General features: G+C 45.8%; 1 protein-coding gene across 3 annotated transcripts in view; it reads right to left on the reverse strand.

Annotated features, from left to right (window-relative positions):
* LOC135902984 (tyrosine-protein phosphatase non-receptor type 2-like) overlaps positions 1–23,565 on the reverse strand; it is a 109,135-nt gene that overhangs the window by 79,431 nt on the left and 6,139 nt on the right. For all 3 annotated transcript variants that reach the window (XM_065433315.2, XM_065433314.2, XM_065433313.2), the window contains exons 5-6: positions 22,331–22,468; positions 19,433–19,642 (exon numbers count right to left, since the gene is read on the reverse strand). In XM_065433315.2, the coding sequence (XP_065289387.1) occupies positions 19,433–19,642; positions 22,331–22,468 (348 nt within the window). The remainder of the gene's footprint in view (positions 1–19,432; positions 19,643–22,330; positions 22,469–23,565) is intronic.

Below are 23,565 nucleotides of genomic sequence, written 5' to 3' on the forward strand. Positions count from 1 at the left end.
TCGACTGTATCCGGCTTCTGTGCTAGAGTTCCTGTGTTCGAATCCTGCCATCGAACAATTTTAATGATGTTTATATATTTATTACGCAGTACATTGTTGAAAATGACGAGTTGACAAAATCACAAAGACATTTGAAGCCAAAAGGACGAAGTTTAGGCAAATCCATGTAGTTCCCATAATTCCCACGCTGGCACTACTGCTCCCATTGCAGCTCCCATAGACACTAACGCCAGAGTTCCCTCTAGTAATTATTGCATGGAACTCTATGGGGTCCACACCCCCACACTGAAGTGCAAAAATTTGAAAAAAAGATTTGACTAAGCATCACGTGCATAGTCACACGCTTACATTAATTTCTGCAAGTCGCTACCAGATGGCACTACCCATACCTGAAAAATCAGTTGATGCCTGTAAATGTGTTATCGGCCGCCAGTGGTTGCATTTTCTCAGCGTAATTCGAGACTTGAGTGAATAGCCATAAGCCTGCCTCAATAAGGCCAGTGCCTGGTAAAACTTCTAGAAGAAAAAAAGTGCAGACCTCACAAGAGTACATAAATGAGGTACAATATACAGTCGACTACCGATAATTCGGACTCCATGGGGAACGTATACAGTCGAAACCCGCAATAACGAAATCGCCGGGGAAAGAAAAGCATTTCGCTTTTGCGGGAATTTCGTTAGCGCGAGAATGAGGCAGAAAAGACAGGGACGGAAATTAGCTTGCAAAAAAAAAAAAGAAATTATTGCCAAAAATCAGTCAGCTTACTTTGCCGAGCCTTGCCTTGCAGCAATTTTACTGCTCTCGACTCGCACTGCAAGAAGTGGTCCATTGCCACGTCGTCATCATGCTCACCGAAAAATGATTGAATTACATCGAAGGCATTCAACATATCCCGCAGGTTCGCAGTCCTCTCTTGATTTGGTGTCTGGTGGTCGTCGGCACCTTGGCAAACGCTACTTATGATGACCTCATCAGGCATCTCTTCATGGACGACAACACCTTCATCCACACGAACGAACTCATCGACGCTGAGGCCATCCGGAACACCATCTGTCACGGCAGAAAGTTATCCCATACGTGGACCAGCGATGGCGGCACTGCGCCGTCACCACTGTCAACTAGTGCACCTTCAGGCAAATCTTCTTGCGATGCCACTGGATCAGCGCATGATGCTTGCCGAATGGCAATGAAGCCAGCATGATTAAAACAATTAGCTATCACGGCTGGCGACGTCGCAACCCATGCGGCGGCCATCATCTCAAGCGCCATGAACATGTCCACTACGGTGGGACGCTTCAACTGGAGGTTCAGCAGCAGAGGCTGAATCAGCCTCTCCTTGTAGGCGCACTTGACGCTACGAATGACGCCTTGATCAAGTGGCTGCAGCACGGAAGTGCAGTTCGGTGGAAAAAAAAACAAGCACGTTTCCCAGTTCCACGTCATCGACATGATGGGCACTGCAATTGTCCAAAAAAAGGCAGACCGATCTGCCTGCCTTCTGCATGTCCGTATCGAAGGCCTCGAGCCAGCTGCCAAATATGGCCCGGGTCATCCATGCCTTCAGGTTCGCGGTGTACTGTATGGGCAGCCGACGATTTCCCTTGAAGCAGCGGGGCTTCTTACTTCTGCCGATTACAAGCAATGGCCGTTTATGTGTGCCGTCCATGTTGTTGCACAACAGAATTGTTACACGCCACTTGCTGTGTTTCCCCCCGCGGCGTTTCTGGACTTATAAGTCCAGGGTCTTCGATGGCAGCATCTCGTAGAATAAGGCCATCTCATCTGCGTTGTAAATGTCCGAGAGCTTGTACTGGTCCAATACTTCTTCGTTGGTCAGCGGCCACGACAACGTAGTGAAAGGGTCGACAGCTGCTGCCTCCCCGGAAATGACTTTGGCCACTATGTCGTGGCGGGGTTTGAAACGGCTCAACCAGCCAGGGCTAGCCTTAAAATCAGCATGCCCGAGAATGCATGCGAAGTCCAGCGCTTTCTGCTAAAGAACTCAGCCAGACAGCGGGACTTTGTTGGCACGCTGTTCACAAAACCATGCAAACACCGCCTTGTCAACATCTGGAAAAGCCGCAGCGCTCACCGTTTTGTTTTTCGCACTCACACCATTTCCGAGCGCGCCGAGAATGGAGGCCTTGTTTTTCACAATCGTCGATATCGAACTGCATGCGATTCCAAATTCCTCGGCGATATCCATTTTCTTCCTGCCCTTTTCAGCTTGGGCAATAATTGCAGCCTTATCCTGCAGTGTCATAAATTTCCTCTTTTTGGCTGGAGGCGGCATCTTAGCAGGCTGTCAAAGCAATTGGTCCGATTGGCACAGAGACACACAATTGACGCACTCTGGCACCAACGACACTGAGCACACGACCATGTGCGGCGGTACACAAAGCCCACTGATACTAAAGGGTCATCCGGGTTATCGAAGCCTTCACGTGTAGTAGATGTCGATTTGGCTGCCACGCATGCAGGCGTTTCGCTCCGCATTTAGCACAAGCTGTAATGGCACACAGGATTAAATAAAATGTGCTCACTGCAGGATCGCCTACGGTTCTTGTCTTTATTTATTTGTATCATTTAAATGCTAATTGCATTTTTTGCCCCGACACTGTACAGTCACCCGTTGCGACGGGCGAACGACCACCATCATCATCATCGCTGTCGTCTGTCACGAGAGGTGTGGTGCGAGGCTTTTTTTTATTGTAGACAATGATAGCGGCGGCCACGCAAGTGTGCTGTGGCGGTAGTTAATGCAATTTAAGCGCACAACGAATGCATTTCAGCAGTTTCCGGACACTACTAGTGTTACATGAGCAGATTATTTGCGGACTGTCGTTTTAGAAAATTTCGTTGATGAGGGATTGCTATAGAAAAAAGTTTCGTTGTCGCGAGATAGGAAATGCATTGACTCCTATGGCTGTTTGCCGGGGATGCAAAAATAGTTCGTTGCGGCGAGAATTTCGTTCCTTCGGGATATCGTTACCGCGGGTTTCGACTGTATAAGTCCCAAATATCAAACGTCTGAAAAAACAAATGTATCCGAAAAAAAAAGATCCCCTTATTTACGTTTTAAGAGGGAAGGTGGGGATCAGAGCTAACTTTTTTGTTCTTTGACCTAGAGCAACGAAATTTGGCAGCCACACTCAAAAGTGTCTGAAATAAAGAAATGTGCAGTTTCATTGGGATACCTTAACTAGTTTTCAAGTTACAAAATGTTACAAGTGTTCCGTTTGTGGAAAACCTGGCACTGTAACGAAACATGCCAGGGAGCTGCCTGTAGTTTTAATCTGTGCCCAAAAGAGCACTACACGGTACAACAGCTCCAAAAATTTAAGGGGGGACATGGCGATTAAAAGTATCATTATTTATTTATGAATCAAACTTGATAAAAATTGGCATGCTTATTTAGTTCCTTCTCCTGATTCTAAAAATGCAGTTATTTTTTTGTAGGTTCATTATTTCATTACATAATTAAGAAAACAATGTATTTTACAATGCCTTTTTTCTTACTACAATAGACAAATAACCGCTGCACAAAAATAGACAAATGACATATGGTCCAATAGAAGAAAGCACAAGCTTCACAACATAGGAAGAACTTTTATGATTGGATCAGTATTTCCTACTTTATAGTGCACTGAACTCCATTGTTCTGAACATGGCCTTGCATTAGTCAGACAAAAGACAAATTTTAAAAACTTTAAACAAAGAAACTTGAAAAACTGCTTCCTATGTTTGGTGCTCCAAACATCAAGCTTCATGATGCAAAAAAAATTAATACTATAACTATGATAGCTACTGATATATCACAGTAAATGTCTTGCTGGGTGGGTAAAATTAGTATTTCGAGAAAATCAAGAAAACAAATAAATGTCACATTTAATTGTGAAGGGTCACAAATGTGTGCACATACACATTCCCAAAACATTAGTAGGCTCCTGGGGCATAGTCAGTTTGGGCATTTGTGTCTCTGTGGCGCTTTTTGAAGAAGCACTGCACATTTTCTGCCGATGCATGCTTGTGTTCAGATGCGGCTGATCGGCGCCGATCTTTTTCCGCCATGCGCTGCATACACTTTTCGCCAGGATTCATCGAGAGTTCTTGCAAAATGCTTGCCGAGGTTCTCCTGCAGCCAGCATTGAACTTCATGACTGCTTCCGCCACTGCAGCCTCAACGCTGAAGAGTGATGCGTGCTGCTCCTTCGGTGCGAGCGCCCATATTAGCGAGTGCAGGCTTTCATTGTTGTTCTGTGTTTTGCCTCGCTGGCAACTGTGCCCGCGAGTCGTCCAAGACCCGTCGTACGATACAGCAACGTTGCCCGGGTTGCCGAAGTTTAATTGGCTGTAAAGCTGCCGGACCGACTTCGCGCATTCTGTTGTAAGCGTCTCACCTGCCCGGGTCGCGGCGGGCGTCAACTTCGTTTTGACGTACCCCTGCCACGTTTTCGTATGCAGCCCGCGGTGCGATATATTCATTGTTGCGAAAATATCATTGAACGCAGTTTGCCGATTGCCGGTGCTTTGCATCGCGCGCGCAGCCAGAATGTTGACGGTAAACGGATTCACTTTCTGAGTCCCATTCACACGCGGCGAGCTCCACGCTGACGCTTTGTCGCCGCATTTCGAGCATATGAGCACCAGACTTACTGCAAGGCCATATTCGCGCTCCTTCCGGCTGATTTTCGCGCTACCGCCGCATGTATTACAGTTCATATGCTCCAGAAGTGCGTTCACCGATTCCAGGCACACCACGGTGAAAACTGTGTCGTCAATCGGGCCGGCCGCGACATCGCCAGCGGACAAGATCTCCGACTTACGGCTCACTGCTGCGGTTGATGCGAGCTCTTGTAGTTTCTCGTCGGATCTCATGTCGATTACCTCCAAATCTGAAGGCGTCAGCATAACGGTGTCACGACGGACGCGGCTGGCGTTTTCGTCGCAGCTACTCGTTGTCGCACCACCTAGGCCTAGCACTCGGTCGGCTCCATCAGTTCCGTCGCTTGACGCCGTTGGTGGCTCGTCCTCAACCACTTGCGACGCGGTGGGGCGTTTTTTGAAGTTGTTGAGCATGGACTTCTTCCTTTTCTTTCCATACTTGTGCTTGGAGTCAAACTTTCGGAGCGGAGGAGGCATCGTCGCGCGTACTCACACAACGATCGTATCGAACATGGCGTCTCGCCTGCGCCTCTGCTGCGGCTAGCAGACAGCTCGGGAGTGCACCCAGCCAATCACGTGGCGTTATCTCGTCACGTGCATGCGACAGCGAATGAGAACGCGCGTTTCACCTATTTTTGCCGCCGGTTTTTGTATTGAACCAGCAAGCCTAACGAAGCGGCAGCGCGCGATATTTGAAGCCGAAACCGCGTTCTTTCAAACGAGACCAAGATGGCCGCCCTCAAGGCACTAGTACGCGAGCGCGGCGTCATTGAATGTGTGTTGTTTTCGCGTCGACACACGCGAAAAATCAGGTGCCCTATCTGTTTTTAAATTGTTCGTATGGCTGAAATATGACCTTACGTGATTGGAAACTTGGCAGATAGGGAGAATAATAGATGTAGATTAGAGAAATGCTATTTTCCAAAATTCGTTTTTTTATGATATTTTGGGTCTAAAGACCCGTGTCCCCCCTTAACTGCTTTATTTTCTTTTTCACAGAACATCATGTTCCCTTTTACTAATTGTACCAGAACTTGTCATTCACAAATTAGCATGCAGGAAAAAAACTAAGCCCTCAGCAAGATATTGAAGACTGTCATACCCTCAAGCACACTTCAGGGAATACATAAAAACAAACGGGATCAAAATTGGTCGAGGCATTCCAATGCTACCCTTTCCACAGACAACGCAGAATGCCCGAAACGCACTTCTGCGAAAACGTCTCTCAAAATTCTTGGAGCACTTCACATCTCACAAAATGCACCAGGATTGTAGTTTTTGCTGTCCTTGCTTACAGGTGACTTTTTGGGTCTCTACCCTTTGATTCGCACAGTTCGAGGTGCCGACGCGCGAAGTACCTAGCTGCGCAGTCCGACGTGCCGATGCGCGAAATGCCAAGTCGCGGGCTCGAGGAGTCGACACTTGATGTGCTTAGTCGCGCAGTTCGAGGTGCCTACACGCAAAATGCCTAGACGCGCAGTTCGAGGTGCCGATGCACGAAATGCCAAGCCACGGGCTCGAGGAGTTGACACTTGGGGTGCGATCTTGTACGCGTTCCAAAATAGAACGGAGGCGGTCCGTTCCACCAAGCCGCACACGATTGGTCAATTTGAACCGTGACAAATGCCATGACGTCAATTGTAACGTGATATCTGCTGTCAATCATTCCGTGTCGTCTGCTATCGGACGAACGCAACGGAACGGACCGCCTATTTCGAGACGTAAAGAACGAACCGCCTCCGTTCGACTTTGGAACGCGTACAAGATCACTCCCCTGATGTGCTTAGTCGTGCGGTCTAAGGTGCCGACGCACGAAATTATTAGCCGCGGGCTCGAGGAGATGACATTCGATGTGCTTAGTCACGCACTCCGAGGTGCTGAACCCCAAAGTACCTAGCCGCGCAGTCCGAGGTGCCAATGCGCGAAATGCGTAGCCGTGGGCTCGAGGAGTCGACACTCGATGTATGTAGTCGTGCAGTCGAAGGCGCCGATGCACAAAATGCTTAGGTGAGGGTCCGAGAGGTCCGCGCACTATGTACTTTGATCGCCGAGTTGGAGACTCCTATGCGCGATATGCTTAGCAGCGGGTCCGAGGATTGCGTGCGCGATGTGCTTGATCATGAATTCCGAAACACGAAGTGCTGGAAGGCTTAGCCGTGTGTCCCGATTCCGCGCGCCAATCTTGGTCGAGATGTTCGCGTCGGCGATACTCGGTATGCTTAGCCGCGGGTCTGAGACGTCCACAAACGTAGGGATCGGCTACGCTACTGCGATGTCCGCGTAGCACCCGTTTTGACACGTTGAGATTATGGCGAGTGGAGACTTCCATACTCGCGAGGTGCAAAGAGCCAAGCAGACGACGTGTGCGCCAGAAAAATGGCAAACCGCCATAGTGTCACGTGGCAGGCGCGGCCAATCGCAGACTCCAGCACGACCTTCAATCATTTGCTTTTTGTATGCTTGTTTCTGTATGGAGGAGGTAGCTGAAGTGGCAAATTTGAAGACTGAGAAATGCGCTTTCCAACGAGACCAAGATGGTGGCGCTCGATTGCGCCGTTCCGGAGATATTGGGGCATGAAAAATGATGTTTTTTCTTTATTTCCGCGAAATTCGCCACCTTGGCTGATAAAACAAATTTTTTCAAGCACTTTTACGTGGTTTACAGTGATATTTCAGAATCAGATAGAAAAAGAAATAAAAATTGAAAATGTGATCTTCAAAAATTCAATTTTTTTGGCCATTTTTCGCGATGCAAAAGCCGCGTCCCCCTTCAAGGACCCTGAGCACGGAACAAGTGGTTGATGTGTTGCTGCACGCACTTTCGCTTACGTGCTAACAAGTCCGCCTGTATTTATGTCAGTTTCGAGTTTCACTGTACGCCAATGCAAGGACTGCAAAGGCTTGAGTCAGATCCACATGAGGAAGGCTCCGGAGTCCACAGCACATCATCTGAATCACTGTTTGACAGTGAGAGAACTTGCTCAGTTATTTTGTCATCGTTCAATTAGGCACACAACAAAACCGTACTGTTGATATCTGTAGTCTTCAAACCTAATGACGGCAGGAATCAGCACACCACAGCCTAGCATGTCATCAATGATATCCACATTTGAGCTCGTTGTGCTAGGCGGCAGTTCAGCCTCTTCAGTTGCAGAGTCTAGCTCATTTGGACTGCAACTCAAGACTGATTTGGAGTTGGACTGCGAGGGCACTGTTGGTGCCATCTGATGCGGCCAAGCGATAGACCTTTGCACCGAAAGCCTCGAACCAGAAAGTCGGAAACGGATATCAGGCCCCCGGTAGCGAGAGTAGCTAGCGTCTCATAGTTGCCCTCTCTTGCTGGACTGTCACGCACGCAGTTCCCGCATTGACTGCACGACGTTTTCGCGGTATTAAGCTTATCCGCACCAGCTATGCGAACGTCCGGGCAACACTGCGCTGTGTACAGTTGTTCGAACAAGAAGAAGAAGCGCAGTGCAGCACGCACAATGTTCTGCAAGAGGACTGCGGCTGCAACGTGTACCTGTTGTATCGGTTTTCTGCCAACGCGGTACTGAAGCATCGCTGGATTAGCGCTGTAAATCGTAAAGCAGGAGACACACGGTACGATTCGGCGTCTGATCGGACGTGCGGCACCGCATGCTCCGGCATGCGGCATACGACGATTCGGGGCACACGGTGTCTGCATCCGAAAGATCGAGCTCTGCCCAGATACAGCCCCCCAGCTTCACTTCATACCCCGTCGAGAAACGCAATATAAACAACTCCGCACAACACTGCTTCGCTTTACGCGAACGCTACCAATAAAATTATGCCCCTGCGAGTGACGGAACACTTCACGACGGCGCGTTGTCCACTGACAGCTCCGCCAACAGCAAGTGATAGGGCCGGTAGGCCTAGCTAGGCGGACGCTGCGGCCGACGGCGCTTGCGATCCAACGCGAGCTCGTCAAAGAGCGCTTATTTTTGCCAAAACAATTAACACTGTACACTTAGGTTGCCCGTAATTAAATACAATTGGTTTACTCGACGCCGTCGTTGCGAAGGGCAAACGTGCAAGCGAAGCGAGCAGCCTCGCCCAGACGGTCGGTGTGTGCTGTCTGCCCGCGAAATGCCCTCGCGTCGCGGCTCCCGATCTCGCCAGTAGCTGGGTGCTAGTGTACTAGGCGCATAACAGGCACACGTTCGAGATAATTTTACTAAATTCGTAACTATTTCGTGTCGGAAACAAACTGCAGCAGGCAAGTAAAAAACGACGGTGCGGTTGTCGGACAATGAAAATCTGCCCGGTTTGTCGCACGCCGGACTTCCGATCCGGCACTTCGGCACGGCAAAACACCTTGATTCCGGCTGCCGTTCTTGCGTGTCGGCCACCAGATCGGACCGTGTGTCTCCCGCTTAAGGGATTCGTCCCTACAGAGTTGTCGCGCTTCTGCTCGGTTCATTTTATCGACGGGGAGCGGACATCAGAGAATCCAGAGCCGATGCTTCAGCTCGGATACGCGAGGAAGGTAAGACGCGCTGTGTGTGTCTCCATCGTCAGCGCCTAATGTTTAGATGGGCCATAAATTTGCAAATATGAGCCAACAAGGTCAAGTTTTGGCCTTGTTTGCTCAAGGCGGCAAGCCGACAGTGGCTGACGTCGACGCCATTCCGCAATCGCACGGACTCAAAACAATCGCACGGGCGCTCAAAACAGGAAAGTATGCACCTTAATGCGTAAAGAGACACCGCTTAACACTGGTGATACTTGCACTAAAGGTCCAAAACGACGCTGAGGAGACTTAAGACACGGAGAATCATAGGTGAAAGCAGCTGCAGCGCTGAGCTGATGCTTCCCGGCGCCATCCGACAGTCGCGTGCAGTCGTACGGCCGCTGCCAGCGGGAAAGTTTCCGTCTCGATGCGTAGCCGAGGCCTCTCGACACTGGTGAAAATAGCACGAAAGTGGCAAGACGACTCTGTGAAGGCCCAAGATACGGAGCAACAGAGATGTAGATAGCAACCAACGTTTTTAGATCTGTTTGTTGATAGGAACAGCAGCGCTGAGCCGGCTGAGGCTGAGCAACGACAGTCCAGTATGGTGTCGCCGCCAAGCAGACGCTAGGCGGCGCCAGTAGTCCAAATATGGTGGCGCCCATGGAAGCCTCAGTGCAAAGGTCTATAACTTCACGCGAAAGACTTCTTAGAGACAGCAGAGCGCTGTCTGGAACGCAAACTAAAGAAAGAAGCACAGCATAGAAGAACACTGTCCACAAGGCAAACTCAACACACATAATGGCGATAGCAGGCCACGCGCCGGAAAAAAATGTGATAATCGCGATATTGATGCGACCTCACAATTCAGGGAAAGCCTCCAAGACTGCCAAGTTGCGGTTAAATCTCAGAGGCGTAGAGCGGCGACCAAGCGACCAATGACATTGCATAGGCTTGGTAGACCTAGAGGTGGGAGACCTCGCCCCATCATTATGAAGCTCCTACATTTTCGCGAAAAGATTAGTGCTCTAAAGAATGGCTATAAGCTAAAAGGGTCTCAGTGGCGCTTATCTGAAGATTTTTCTTCAAACGTACGATCTATCAGTAAAAAACTATGGGAAGCTACAGCACAATTCCGTAACAACGGTTCAGTGGTACACCTCAGGTACGGCCATGCGTTTGTTGATAATCAGCTCTACAATTGGGATGTTTCCAACTCTCTTGTAAAAGCTCCTGACCGCACCACTCACCATCATTTACCACTCTCCCAGGGGAACAATCCTCGACTTAACAATGACAAGTACGATAAACTTTGTATATTAAATCTTAATGCAAGAGGCCAATCTAACAAATATTCAAGCTTTTCCTCTTTGGTGGCATCACATTCCCCACATGTTATCGGTGTTACTTAGACCTGGTTGCATAGCGACATCCTTGACTGCGAAGTAACTCCCCCAGGATATAACGTCATAAGAATAGACAGGAATGCGTGCAGAGGCGGAGGCATTGCCTTGTTTTTGCGCTCTGACCTACAGTTTTCTGTACTACAATCCCCACTTGAAATCGAGACGGTCTGGTGCAAGGTGCACATTAATAAAACAAATGTAATCATTGGTGTGTTTTATCGACCTCCCAGACATACCGTAAAAACCGGACTATAGGTCGGACCGGAATATAGGTCGATCCCCCAACTAACGAATTCTAAAAATGAAAAAAATCTTTTTCAGTGGCAAAAGTACCGAAAGACATGACACCCTTACCTATAAACAAATGCGACTCAGCGGGTTGCACAATGGTGACAGTATTTATTTAAATGCTGCTCGCATGTGCACCTGGCCAAGTTTTTAGCAGTATCGCACGACCATCGACCTGCGAGCTCGTCAACACCGTATTAACGGCGCCGAGCAGCGAAACAAACGAGATACGCGCATGTGTACACATGCCCTTATTTTCGCTATTTCGCCGCTCCGTGCCATGATGATAAAAGGTGCTGACAAACACGCGGGTCGACGGTCGCGCGATACTGTTAAAAATTCGTCGGGTGTACAGTACACAGAAGGGCACGAAGTGCGCAAGCGCCACTCCGAATCAGAGCAACACGTTTGAACAGAGTCGGATGACGAGTGCTTCTGGCTGTCCAGTCCATAGGCGCGTGCGATCTCTACCGCTTTCAAACGAATGCATTCGACAACAGGCAGCGATCTTACACGCAGCTCTCGGACGGACTCCGTAACCTTGCCTTCCAGTTCTGCAGTCCGCTGCGATCCGGCCACAAAATGACGTTTTCTTTTGGTTGCTGCGAGTTGTAATACGTTGCTTTTTCCTCCGCCACTACCGAATGCTATTTTCGGATACTCCAAGTTCGCGCTGTGCCACCAGGTTGCCGTGGGCTTCCGCGTAATCAATCGTCTTTTTCTTGAAGGCGACGGTGAATTGACGTCAGCTTCCGCTCATTTCGAAACAAAATGAAAATGCAGCCTTTAATTAATATAACTCTGCGACAGTGGCAACGCAAAATGCCGGTGCCACAATGTTGCCACGCCATAGAATAAAGACATATAAAGAACCAACGCCGCGCTGCTGATGATGGCGATGGCGGCTGTTTACTTCATCCGCCCATTGTTGCAAGACTTCCGTAGTTTTTCCGCCAATGTCCAGTATATAAGTCCAGGGTCGACTTTTCGCGATGGTTTTTTGAAAAAAAGTTCGACCTATATTCCGGTTTTTACGGTACCTCAAATGAAATAAGAGTGCAGCGGTGGCGTAGAGGTAGAACGCCCGCCTCGCGTGCAAGAGGTCCGTGGTTCGAATCCCGTTGCCGGCAATTATCCACCGGACTTTAAAAAAAAAATATTCGCGTGTTGATAAAATTGCATAAAACAGGCCTGGAGTGTGGCCTGATCCCGGTGACCAGAACTGATAACGCACTCCCTCACCAGAGCAGGATTGGCCACCCTGGTGCAGTACTTGGCCAAAACCTCCTATATGAACAACACAATCAAACCCCGGCCCTCAGTCCCCAGCAGCTGTGAAGCAACTGACCTCGGCGGCGGTCAGACCTGCGACGCAGAAGAGGGTGCTAAGAATCACTGGCTCCGGACAGGCCGCCATTGGAATATGAACCTGGCAACGTTTAACGCTAGATCGCTATCTAGTGAGGTGAGTCTAGCAGTGCTATTGGAGGAATTAGAGGGCAGTAAATGGGATATAATAGGGCTCAGTGAAGTTAGGAGGCCAAAAGAAGCATACACAGTGCTAAAAAGCAGGCACGTCCTGTGCTACCGGGGTTTAGCGGAGAGAACTAGGCGTCAGATTTCTGATTAATAAGAATATAGCTAATAACATACAGGAATTCTATAGCATTAACGAGAGAGTGGCAGGTATTGTTGTGAAACTTAATAAGAGGCACAAAATGAAGATTGTACAGGTCTACGCCCCTACATCCAGTCATGATGACCAGGAAGTCGAAAGCTTCTATGAAGACGTGGAATCGGCGATGGGTAGAGTGAAAACTAAATACACTATACTAATGGGCAACTTTAATGCCAAGGTAGGCAAGAAGCAGGCTGGAGACAAGGCAGTGGGGGAATATGGCATAGGCACTAGGAATAGCAGGGGAGAGTTATTAGTAGAGTTTGCGGAACAGAATAATATGAGGATAATGAATACCTTCTTTCGCAAGCGGGATAGCCGAAAGTGGACGTGGAAGAGCCCGAACGGCGAGACTAGAAATGAAATAGACTTCATACTCTGCGCTCACCCTGGCATCATACAAGATGTGGACGTGCTCGGCAAGGTGCGCTGCAGTGACCACAGGATGGTAAGAACTCGAATTAGCCTAGACCTGAGGAGGGAACGGAAGAAACTGGTACATAAGAAGCCGATTAACGAGTTAGCGGTAAGAGGAAAAATAGAGGAATTCCAGATCAAGCTACAGAACAGGTATTCGGCTTTAACTCAGGAAGAGGACCTTAGTGTTGAAGCAATGAACGGCAATCTTGTGGGCATCATTAGGGAGTGTGCAATGGAAGTCGGTGGTAACTCCGTTAGGCAGGACACCAGTAAACTATCGCAGGAGACGAAAGATCTGATCAAGAAACGCCAATGTATGAAAGCCTCTAACGCTACAGCTAGAATAGAACTGGCAGAACTTTCGAAGTTAATCAACAAGCGTAAGACAGCTGACATAAGGAAGTATAATATGAATAGAATTGAACATGCCCTCAGGAACAGAGGAAGCCTAAAAACAGTGAAGAAGAAACTATGAATTAGCAAGAATCAGATGTACGCGTTAAGAGACAAAGCCGGCAATATCATTACTAATATGGATGAAATAGTTCAAGTGGCTGAGGAGTTCTATAGAGATTTATACAGTACCAGTGGCACCGACGACGATAATGGAAGAGAGAATAGTCTAGACGAATTCGACATCCCACAAGTAACGCCGGAAGAAGTAAAGAAAGCTTTGGGAGCTATGCAAAGGGGGAAGACAGCTGAGGAGGATCTGGTAACAGTAGATTTGTTGAAGGATGGTGGGCAGATTGTTCTAGAAAAACTGGCCATCCTGTATACGCAATGCCTCATGACCTCTAGCGTACCGGATTCTTGGAAGAACGCTAACATAATCCTAATCCATAAGAAAGGGGACACCAAAGACTTGAAAAATAATAGACCGATCAGCTTACTGTCCGTTGCCTACAAAGTATTTACTAAGGTAATCGCAAATAAAATCAGGAACACCTTAGACTTCTGTCAACCAAAGGACCAGGCAGGATTCCGTAAAGGCTACTCAACAATAGACCACATTCACACTATCGATCAGGTGACAGAGAAATGTGCGAAATATAACTAACCCTTATATATATATATAGCTTTAATTGATTACGAGAAAGCGTTTGATTCTGTCTAAACCTCAGCAGTCATGGAGGCATTGCGGAATCAGGGTGTAGACGAGCCGTATGTAAAAATACTCAAAGATATCTATAGCAGCTCCACAGCCACCGTAGTCCTCCATAAAGAAAGCAACAAAATCCCAATAAAGAAAGGCGTCAGGCAGGGAGAGACGATCTCTCCAATCCTATTCACAGCCTGTTTACAGGAGGTATTCAGAGACCTGGATTGGAAAGAATTGGGGATAAAAGTTAATGGAGAATACCTTAGTAACTTGAGATTCGCTGATGATATTGCCTTGCTTAGTAACTCAGGGGACCAAATGCAATGCATGCTCACTGACCTGGAAAGGCAAAGCAGAAGAGTGGGTCTAAAAATTAATCTGCAGAAAACTAAAGTAATGCTTAACAGTCTCGGAAGTGAGCAGCAATTTACAATAGGCAGCGAGGCACTGGAAGTCGTAAGGGAATACATCTACTTAGGGCAGGTAGTGACTGCGGATCCGGATCATGAGACGGAAATAATCAGAAGAATAAGAATGGGCTGGGGTGCGTTTGGCAGGCATTCTCAGATCATGAACAGCAGGTTGCCATTATCCCTCAAGAGAAAAGTGTATAATAGCTGTGTCTTACCAGTGCTCACCTACGGGGCAGATACCTGGAGGCTTACGAAAAGGGTTCTACTCAAATTGAGGACGACGCAACGAGCTATGGAAAGAAGAATGATAGGTGTAACGTTAAGGGATAAGAAAAGAGCAGATTGGGTGAGGGAACAAACGCGAGTTAATGACATCTTAGTTGAAATCAAGAAGAAGAAATGGGCATGGGCAGGACATGTAATGAGGAGGGAAAATAACCGATGGTGATTAAGGGTTACGGACTGGATTCCAAGGGAAGGGAAGCGCAGCAGGGGCCGGCAGAAAGTTAGGTGGGCGGATGAGATTAAGAAGTTTGCAGGGACGGCATGGCCACAATTAGTACATGACCGGGGTTGTTGGAGAAATATGGGAGAGGCCTTTGCCCTGCAGTGGGCGTAACCAGGCTGATGATGATGATGATGAAATGAAATAATGATCCTTAACGCGTTCATCCAAGAGCACAGTTTTGGCTCTTCAAATTTAATCTGCATGGGGGACTTCAATGTACCTAACGTTTCGTGGGCTTCATTATCGATAACTGGTGATAACGTTCCTCTTTCTAGAGAGTTGCTTGAATTTCCACTATCTCTTGGATTGAAACAAATTGTATCTAACCCTACTAGAGAGTCCTCCATACTGGATTTGATTTTCCTAAGTGCACCGCTCTTTACAAGTGGCTTTTGAGTGTGAGATTACGGACAGTATTTCCGATCACAAAGCTGTTATTACTAGTATTAATCTTTCAGTTTCAAGGCACCACTATGAATATACCAGTTTTTACGATTATAATCATGCAGATGATACGTCCATACTTAATACATTAAGCATTTCATTAGACAGATTCTCCCAGTTATGCATTACCAGTGATATCAATGCTATAGTATCCCATTTTGAAAACATTGTCCATACTTGCATAGAGCACTATGTGCCATTAAAAACAAAAAAGAAAAATCTAGACCTTCCTTGGATGACAAGGGAAATACTGCATTTGAAGCGTCAAGTAGCCAGAGCACGTCGGAAGCGCCACATGAATGCCGAAACAAATGACCAGTTCCGCTTTATGAAGGAAGAACTCCGTCAAAAAATGGACGCAGCTAAGAACTTTTATTATCAGTTCACTCTACCTAATTTATTTAAAAATAACCCAAGAAAATTTTGGAGCTCAATTTCGCCAATGAAGAACCCCACCCAGATATTTCTATTAAACGATTCCGAAATAAGCGATCCTGGACCTATTGCTAAAGCATTCAATGAATATTTTCACTCTGTATTCACACAGGACAATGGCGTAATTCCTCCCTACTCCACACGACAACTAACATGTCCTGTGCAATTAACAATGTTACAATATGTAAGCAAGGAGTCCTGAACCTTATTTTAAATCTTGACAACAAAAAAGGCTGCAGTCCAGACAATGTCAACAATGTGTTCCTTCATCGTTATGCGCTTTGGACGTGTCAATACCTCCCACTGATTTTTGAGAAATCTGTATCTACTTGTACAGTTCCTTGTTCATGGAAACGGGCTAGAGTCATTCCATTGTTCAAATCTGGGCAGAAACAATCTCTTCTAAATTATAGACCCATTTCGTTAACTTCTCATGCATGCAAACTCCTTGAACACAATTTATAAACACATTATCACTTTTCTCGAGTCTAATAACATCTTATGCAGCGCTCAGCATGGATTTCGTAGTGGTTCTAGCACAGTGACTCAATTAACTGAATTTACACATGACATCGCTTTTGCTCTTGATTTAGGTCATCAATTAGATGCACTCTTCATTGATTTCTCCAAAGCATTTGATACTGTACCACATCCTAAACTATTACATAAACTAAGCTTTATCCTTAATAACCCTCTTCTCGTTGACTGGATCCGTAGTTTTCTTTATGATCATTCACAGTACGTTTCTTTTAATTCATTCAACTCTCCTGACGCATCAGTATCTTCCGGTGTGCCCCAAGGTTCTATTTTAGGGCCATTGCTTTTTTTGCTTTATATTAACGACATTCCAAGCTCTGTTTCAGTAAAAATTCGGCTTTACGCTGATGACTGCGTTCTCTACAATGTCATTTCTTCACCTAACGATCATAACACTCTGAATCAATCTTTTATAAGTTTTTTTGAATGGTGCAAACTCTGGCAAATGAACATTAACTTCATGAAAACAGTCGCCATGTCCTTTCACAAGCATGCTAATTGCTCATATTTCAATTACTCCTATAAATCCACTTTTATGCAGTGTGCATATGAATACAAGTATTTAGGCCTCCTTTTCACTCCAAGATTATCCTGGTCAGAACATATTCTAACAACTTGCAACAAAGGACTAAAAAAACTTGGTTATTTAACCCGAACTCTACGTGCGGCCCCTAAAAAAACTAAACTCATTACATACAGAACACTTGTAAGACCTATTCTTGAATATGCGTCTACCATATGGAACCCTTACAAAATTTCAGACATCCACAAAATTGAATCTGTTCAGAAAAAGGCGGTTCGTTTCATATACCGCCATTATGACAGAATGTTTTCACCGTCATCTCCTCTGAATATGCTTGGTTTAACCTCTCTTTCCCACCGTCGTCACATTAATTCTCTGAAACTTCTACACTCTCTATTTTACTCTCCACATTATGCTTCCCCTAACACATATTTGACCCGTGCAAGGCCCCTAATCACGAGAAACAGCAATGACTTAAACTTATCCGTCTTTTATGCTCGCACCAACACTTTTAAATACAGTTTTTTTCCTCGGACAATTGAACTCTGGAATGACCTGCCTGGTGCCATCCGTTCTTTACCACATAGAGAATTTGGGGATGCCATTGAATGCTCTCCCATTTAGTCATGTCACTCACGTATGGTTCTTTTGTATAGTGATTTTCTTTCTCATATTTGTATTCACCCACTCCTGCAATAGCCCTTGTGGGCTGCAGTATTTGTAAATAAAAAAATAAATAAGGCCTCAGAGATTACCATCTAGAGTTAATCTCCGAGACCATAGTTGATGTATCCTCAAGGCTGCCAGACAAGATAACGGTGGCAGAGTTGGCATGCGCTACAGCCATGGACGGAGTCCGGATAATTGAATGTTGAGCTGGCGGCTGTCACTAATATCGGTCATCTTTACACATCAAAGGGGGACGCGGCCCTTGAAAACCTAAAAATAGCGAAAAAGTAATTTTTGAAAAAACATATTTTTGGGTTGTAGGTCTCATAAACTACCTGTTCTGTAATTATCAGCACCTAATTCAACCGTAAAGTACCAAAAATAACACTACTTCTGAGGCCACCGCGGCCCAAAAAACACACGCAAATGCCGAAATGAAGTCAAACTTCGTGGGCGCGCCATTCCCAGCCCATGCGGCCTGCCCGCGCCATCTTGGTGTCGTTTTGACCGTGGATTTTTTGTCTCTATTTTGCCGCCTTGCAAAATGGCATCGTCGGCACGGTTGAGGCGCTATTGGCGTTTTCCCGCGATGTGATGCGGAGCGCTGATTGGCCGGAGCAGCGCGTTAAAATCTCGCGGGCTAAAGCGCGCCTGCCATTGGCTGCTGCGCGGGCAGCGGCGGCTGCTCAAATCTCACGGGCTAAAGCGCGCCTGCCAATGGCTGCTGCGCGGGCGGCGGCGCCTGCTCCCTTTGTTGTTGCCCCTTGCTCTGTCCGCCTCAACATGAGCTTGCGCACTGCTCATCGCCTTGCGCTAGCTTTTAGATTATTTGTTCAGCTTTTTTTTTCGCTAGTTCTTCGCTGCACGCGATGCCGGCAAAGCCCAAGACAGTGCAGATGTTCAGTGCACAGGAGCGCGATATGCGTCTTGTACGAGCATCGAACTTCCCATCTCCCGCAGCAAGTGCCGACTGCGTAGACGCTTTTGAAAAGCGGCGGAACTGTGATTTCGGCTGTCGCCACGAAAATCCCACACACTGAGTGTGCCTGGAGCCGCAAGAGCTATTTAGAACCTCCGCAGGAGCTTTCCAATAAAAAAAGGTACTGGGGAAGGTGATATCTCAAGAACCGCTCTTCAGATTTGTATGCCGTTTTTTTTTATTCTGTTCCCAAATGACTTTGCCAGGGGGTAACAGGCTTCTTTTTTTTTTAAAGCTGGTGCAGTTAATTTATAATAAGCAATTAATTTTTGATGAATGTGGTCATTACTGGCTACATCAAATTCAAAGTTGTCTTAAAATTTTTTGGAGGGGAAATTAAAGAAAAGGGCTCTTTAGCCCCCTGGGATATCTATCAAGGGATTATCACAGTGAATTTCAGCTTCCTACGATGTCCTGGCATTTCTCCAGGCTCTTCCTCAGGCATATACATGAATCACCTAGTTAGACCTCAATAACTCTGGAACTAATAAACATATCTTCATGAAACTTTGCAGTTCCTCATAGTTCGGTGGTGTGAACGTACCCTGAAAGTTTCATCTGGATATCTTAAAAAATAAGAAAGTTCGGTCTCCAGGGTAGCCTCCCCCCTCAAGTCTATGCGGCGATTGGCGGTGCCGCGATGCTGCCCGAATTACCGAGCATGTCCGGATTATCGGTGTCCAATTTATCAGTTGGCGACTGTACAAAGCACCGATTTCAGGGGCTATGGGTGTTGACGTCATTGTGAATAATGATGACAATGGTGTAAGAGGTAGCGCAGTCAATTGGATAGACACAGCAAACCCAGTTTTGAGCTTTTAACTGGTGTCACTATAACACGATGCACAAAACTTATTTTTTTCCGTAATGGCATAGATGTAAGCGCTCACCAGTACAAGACAAGAGTCCACTAGGCAAAAGGTCCCTGAGCGGCCAATGCCTGCACTGCAGTGCACCACAGGTGGCCCTACATCAACATCCAATGCGCCAGACTCTCGCACAGCTTGCAGAAAGGCCAAGAACGCTGCTGGAGACTCGGGCACCCCAAAATCAGGCCAGGTCGTATAGTGTAGGTGCAGTACCACACGCTTCTGCCCACTCTGGAATGACAAAAACATCATGTTCATTCCCAAATTCCCGTTCCCTGTTCTAAATGGTTTAAAATATATAATGCAACTGAAATTGTTCTGTCGCAAGTGTAGTAACCTTTTCATTGATTAAACGCCGAGTGCGATGTCTAGCAGCATGGCAGATGACCGAGCAAGCCAGAGCGAGTTCCATAACATTACAATGGTATTCAGCTCCCTCATAATCATCATCTGCATTGTGACGTCATGACACATGCATATCCTGAGAAGCAAGACTGTAACTAGTACGTTTTACAGACGCTTGTTACAACAGACCATAAACGGTCCATTATAACCAAAGCAAGGGCTCTGGTATGTTGTGAAATGGTGGAACTTCACATATACACACAGTCTAACCTATTTACAACGAAACAAGTTTTAACAATACGTATATCAGATATAACAATGAGCAGCCGATGTACCATCAACTTTTGTATGTGTTCTACGATAACATAAACCACTTGTTACAATGCTCCTGCTCAGAGTTACAGGTTATAAATATAAAATATGGCTACTGGGTATGTGTGCCACAAGTAAAAAATGAGAAATCATCGGGAGAAAAACACACAAGCCGCTTCGCCACACCCGCTTCTGCCCCAGCGTGCATTGCCACCATTGGGGGGGTGCTATCCATTTTGCCAGCCGCGCACCCCACCCCCCCCCCGTACGCCTTTGTCAGATAGCCTGATGAAGGCAATCTGACAAAAAAGAAAAAAGAAAGCTAGCCACTTTGCCACTTTTCCACATCCACTTTCATCCTATACAGCTGCTTTGCCAGACCCACACTTTTTTTTCATGAGAGTGGGTTTCTTTACATTTCGCCGGAGACACCCAGTGTTTCTCTTCCAATTGTCCCTTAGACAATATTACACAGTGGCTATTTGGCAGTAACATACTGTAATGTATACGAATAATAACCTTTCCCCAGCGTGTCCGCAGCAGTTGCAAGGTCCCTACTGTGGTGGTAGCCATATCCAGTGGTAGCCAAGCACAGCCATCTTGGCCACTATTACCTCAAGCGGACTTGGCTACATTAATGATGCAAATCATGATGCAAATCAAGTAACTCACTGATGTTAATTCAATTTAATAATGACAAAGACGACACTGTTTCAACGTGCACAATGTATTCACGAGTGGAAAAAAAATCACATGCAGCCTGTTTTGTAAGCTGCCATTTTCGTTTTGATGCCCCACGGTTCGCAGCAGTTGCCTCCAGTTGTTCGGCTGGTTGACGTCCCGAAGCGAATGCTTTCCCATAATTCCCGATTTGATAGGCTTCTGTTTACATGCGCCGTTGAAATGTGCATTCTCCATCTCAAACTATGCCTGTTTGGCGCACTTAATGTGATACACCTTCTTAACGAATTACCCTGTTCATATGAGATATGATAAACTTGAAAGTTGATATATGTTTGTCGCATTCAGTAAATGCCGTTATTGTTTTTAGATCACAGTGACAACCAGCAAATCTGCTGTGGTAGATTTCATCTGCTTCAGGAACTTGCTCGAAGCAAGTACCTCTCTGGCATCCTATCGCCATCAAAAAAAACCCAACTGAAAGTTAGGGGACCAACAAGCAACTCTTTCAGACAATTTATTTTTTTATAAAACTTGATGCAACCTTTGCAAAGTCATAAAATGAGCACATATTCGTGAACTTTAGAAATAATTCGGAAGTGGCAGGTATCAATTTTGACTATCTGGGGTTGACTTGCCGCAAATGCTGTGAAGGCACAATTTAATCACTGTGGACATTGTCACTGACACTCTAAAGAAAGCCAAACAAATATTCACAATGCTAGCCATGAAATGAGGCTCCAATCAGTGAAATTACCCAAATATTTCTAAAACAACCTTCAGGCTTGCTTTGTTTGTATATACATAAGTGATCAAAAGGCAACTGTATTAAAAACACAGTTGAATGATTCAACATCCACTGTCTTAAAGCACTTGATATTTTTATGGTTATTTGTGATGCTATCCACTTATTATATGTCATTCTAAAAACCTGAAATTTTATTGAGGTTCCCGTAGTATCACCACAGAACTGTTGCACATAAATATTCCCTACCTCAAATCAAAAACCAATTTAGCTACCATGTTATAACAATCCCTTAATGTCGCCAGAATCCAACCAGAACAGATTATTGCCATTAGAAAAAAAAAGGGGGGGGGGGTCTCCAAAATATAGAACCCAGAAACTTTAAGCATCATAAACAGCAACCTACATAAATCACACTGCAGAACAAAGGCCTCACTCCGAGATGTCCACGTACACCTGCCCTGCATCAACTTAGCCCATGTTATGCTTGAAGACTTCTTTATCTAGTCCACCCATCTAACCTTCTGCCTCCCGTAAGAGTATTTCACTTTTCTGGGCACCATTTAGCTGCTTTAATAGGCCAATGTTGTGCATAAGCTGCCTAACTAAAAAAATCAGCCAACTGAACTTTACTGCCAATCCACACTGTGATCTACCTTTTATTAACGTTATGCCACTAATTTTATGTTCAATTACCGATTGCGTAGTCCTAAACTCCCTTTCACATTTCAATTCTGTAACTTTTGGCCCATTAAGGTTAGTTCTGGGAGAATACCAGCTGGACAACGATCCTGTAGTTCTGAGATATAAAAAGCCAAGTGGTTGATTATCCTCACCTCAAGGTCAGTAAGCATGAGTTCTCGGACAGTGTAGTTGGTGGCTGGCTTTTCCCCAAGAAAGGCCACTTTGAGTCCTACACCAGTGAGAACAAGCTCTTCATCCTGGCTCATTGGCCAGTACTGATGGCACTTTACCTGCAGCCATGAAAGTTATCATGGGTTAAATTACAAGGAGCAAATAAAGAGTACTCCCTGTTTGTGCCCCGAGCCATGTGCAACAGAAAACCAAGTAGGAAAACTGAAATGAGAACACCTAAATCCCAAAATTGTGCTTCACGTAGGTCACACATTAGAACAATTTGTAACTTTTATCATGCAGCACACACCAATTTTTGCAACAAATACTAACATTCTGCTCGTCACACATCAAGAGAACCCAAATTTTTACATTTGTTTACAACTGCACTGCACACATACCATGTGCTCACTTTACAGCCAATCAGCAAATGAAACACAAAAATACAAACGCAGCACATTTAGGGTTCCCTATGCAGTGGTGCACTGGGAAAATTGGAGGGGTACCTTAGAGGATGTGAAACCATGTATGACACTCATGATTTCCTTACCTCTAGAGCAACACAGTCAAATTTTATTAATTAGACCTCAGTAGGTCATGAGAAAAGAAGCTTCAATTTCATAGGTGAATGGGTGTTCATGGTTGATTTAAACAAAGAGTTCCAAACGGCTTGACAAAACTCCTTGAAGCATTGAAATCATTCTTTTATTCTGCTGCAGCACTCCTAAAGATTTCAAGGGTGTTGTCAATGTGTTGAAAGTGAATTTTCAAGCACAGTGCAGGTTTGTGCTAGTTCTAGTTCGTCAGAGATGTTTAGAAAAACAGTGCAAATATTTAAGACTTGAAATGTGCAAGCGACGTAACATAGCATGCACATCATGTTGAATTTTGGTGCCTTTCGGTCGTATCACTAATCTTTATTTTTTCATTTTCTCATTTTTAATGCTTTTTCTTTTTAACTGTTACAGGTGTTTTGTAGCTTTCCTGTGAATTATATAAAAGCATGCAGTTAGAAAAGAATAAACCAGTTGAAAGTCAGTGAAGTGTTTGTACTTTTTTTTTTCTGGTATCTTTTTTTTTTTCTCTTGTGTCTGGCGTCTCTGGTGACTGTTAGTCTTAAACTTTCAATGGACAAAATTGGCAACTAAAAGGGGTATAGACTATAATGCATGGTCTGCATTATTTTTATACTCAAGGAACCATTCTGTCAGTCTTT

The sequence above is a fragment of the Dermacentor albipictus genome, chromosome 1 (genome assembly GCF_038994185.2).
Source record: "Dermacentor albipictus isolate Rhodes 1998 colony chromosome 1, USDA_Dalb.pri_finalv2, whole genome shotgun sequence".
NCBI classification, from domain to species: Eukaryota; Metazoa; Arthropoda; class Arachnida; order Ixodida; family Ixodidae; genus Dermacentor; species Dermacentor albipictus.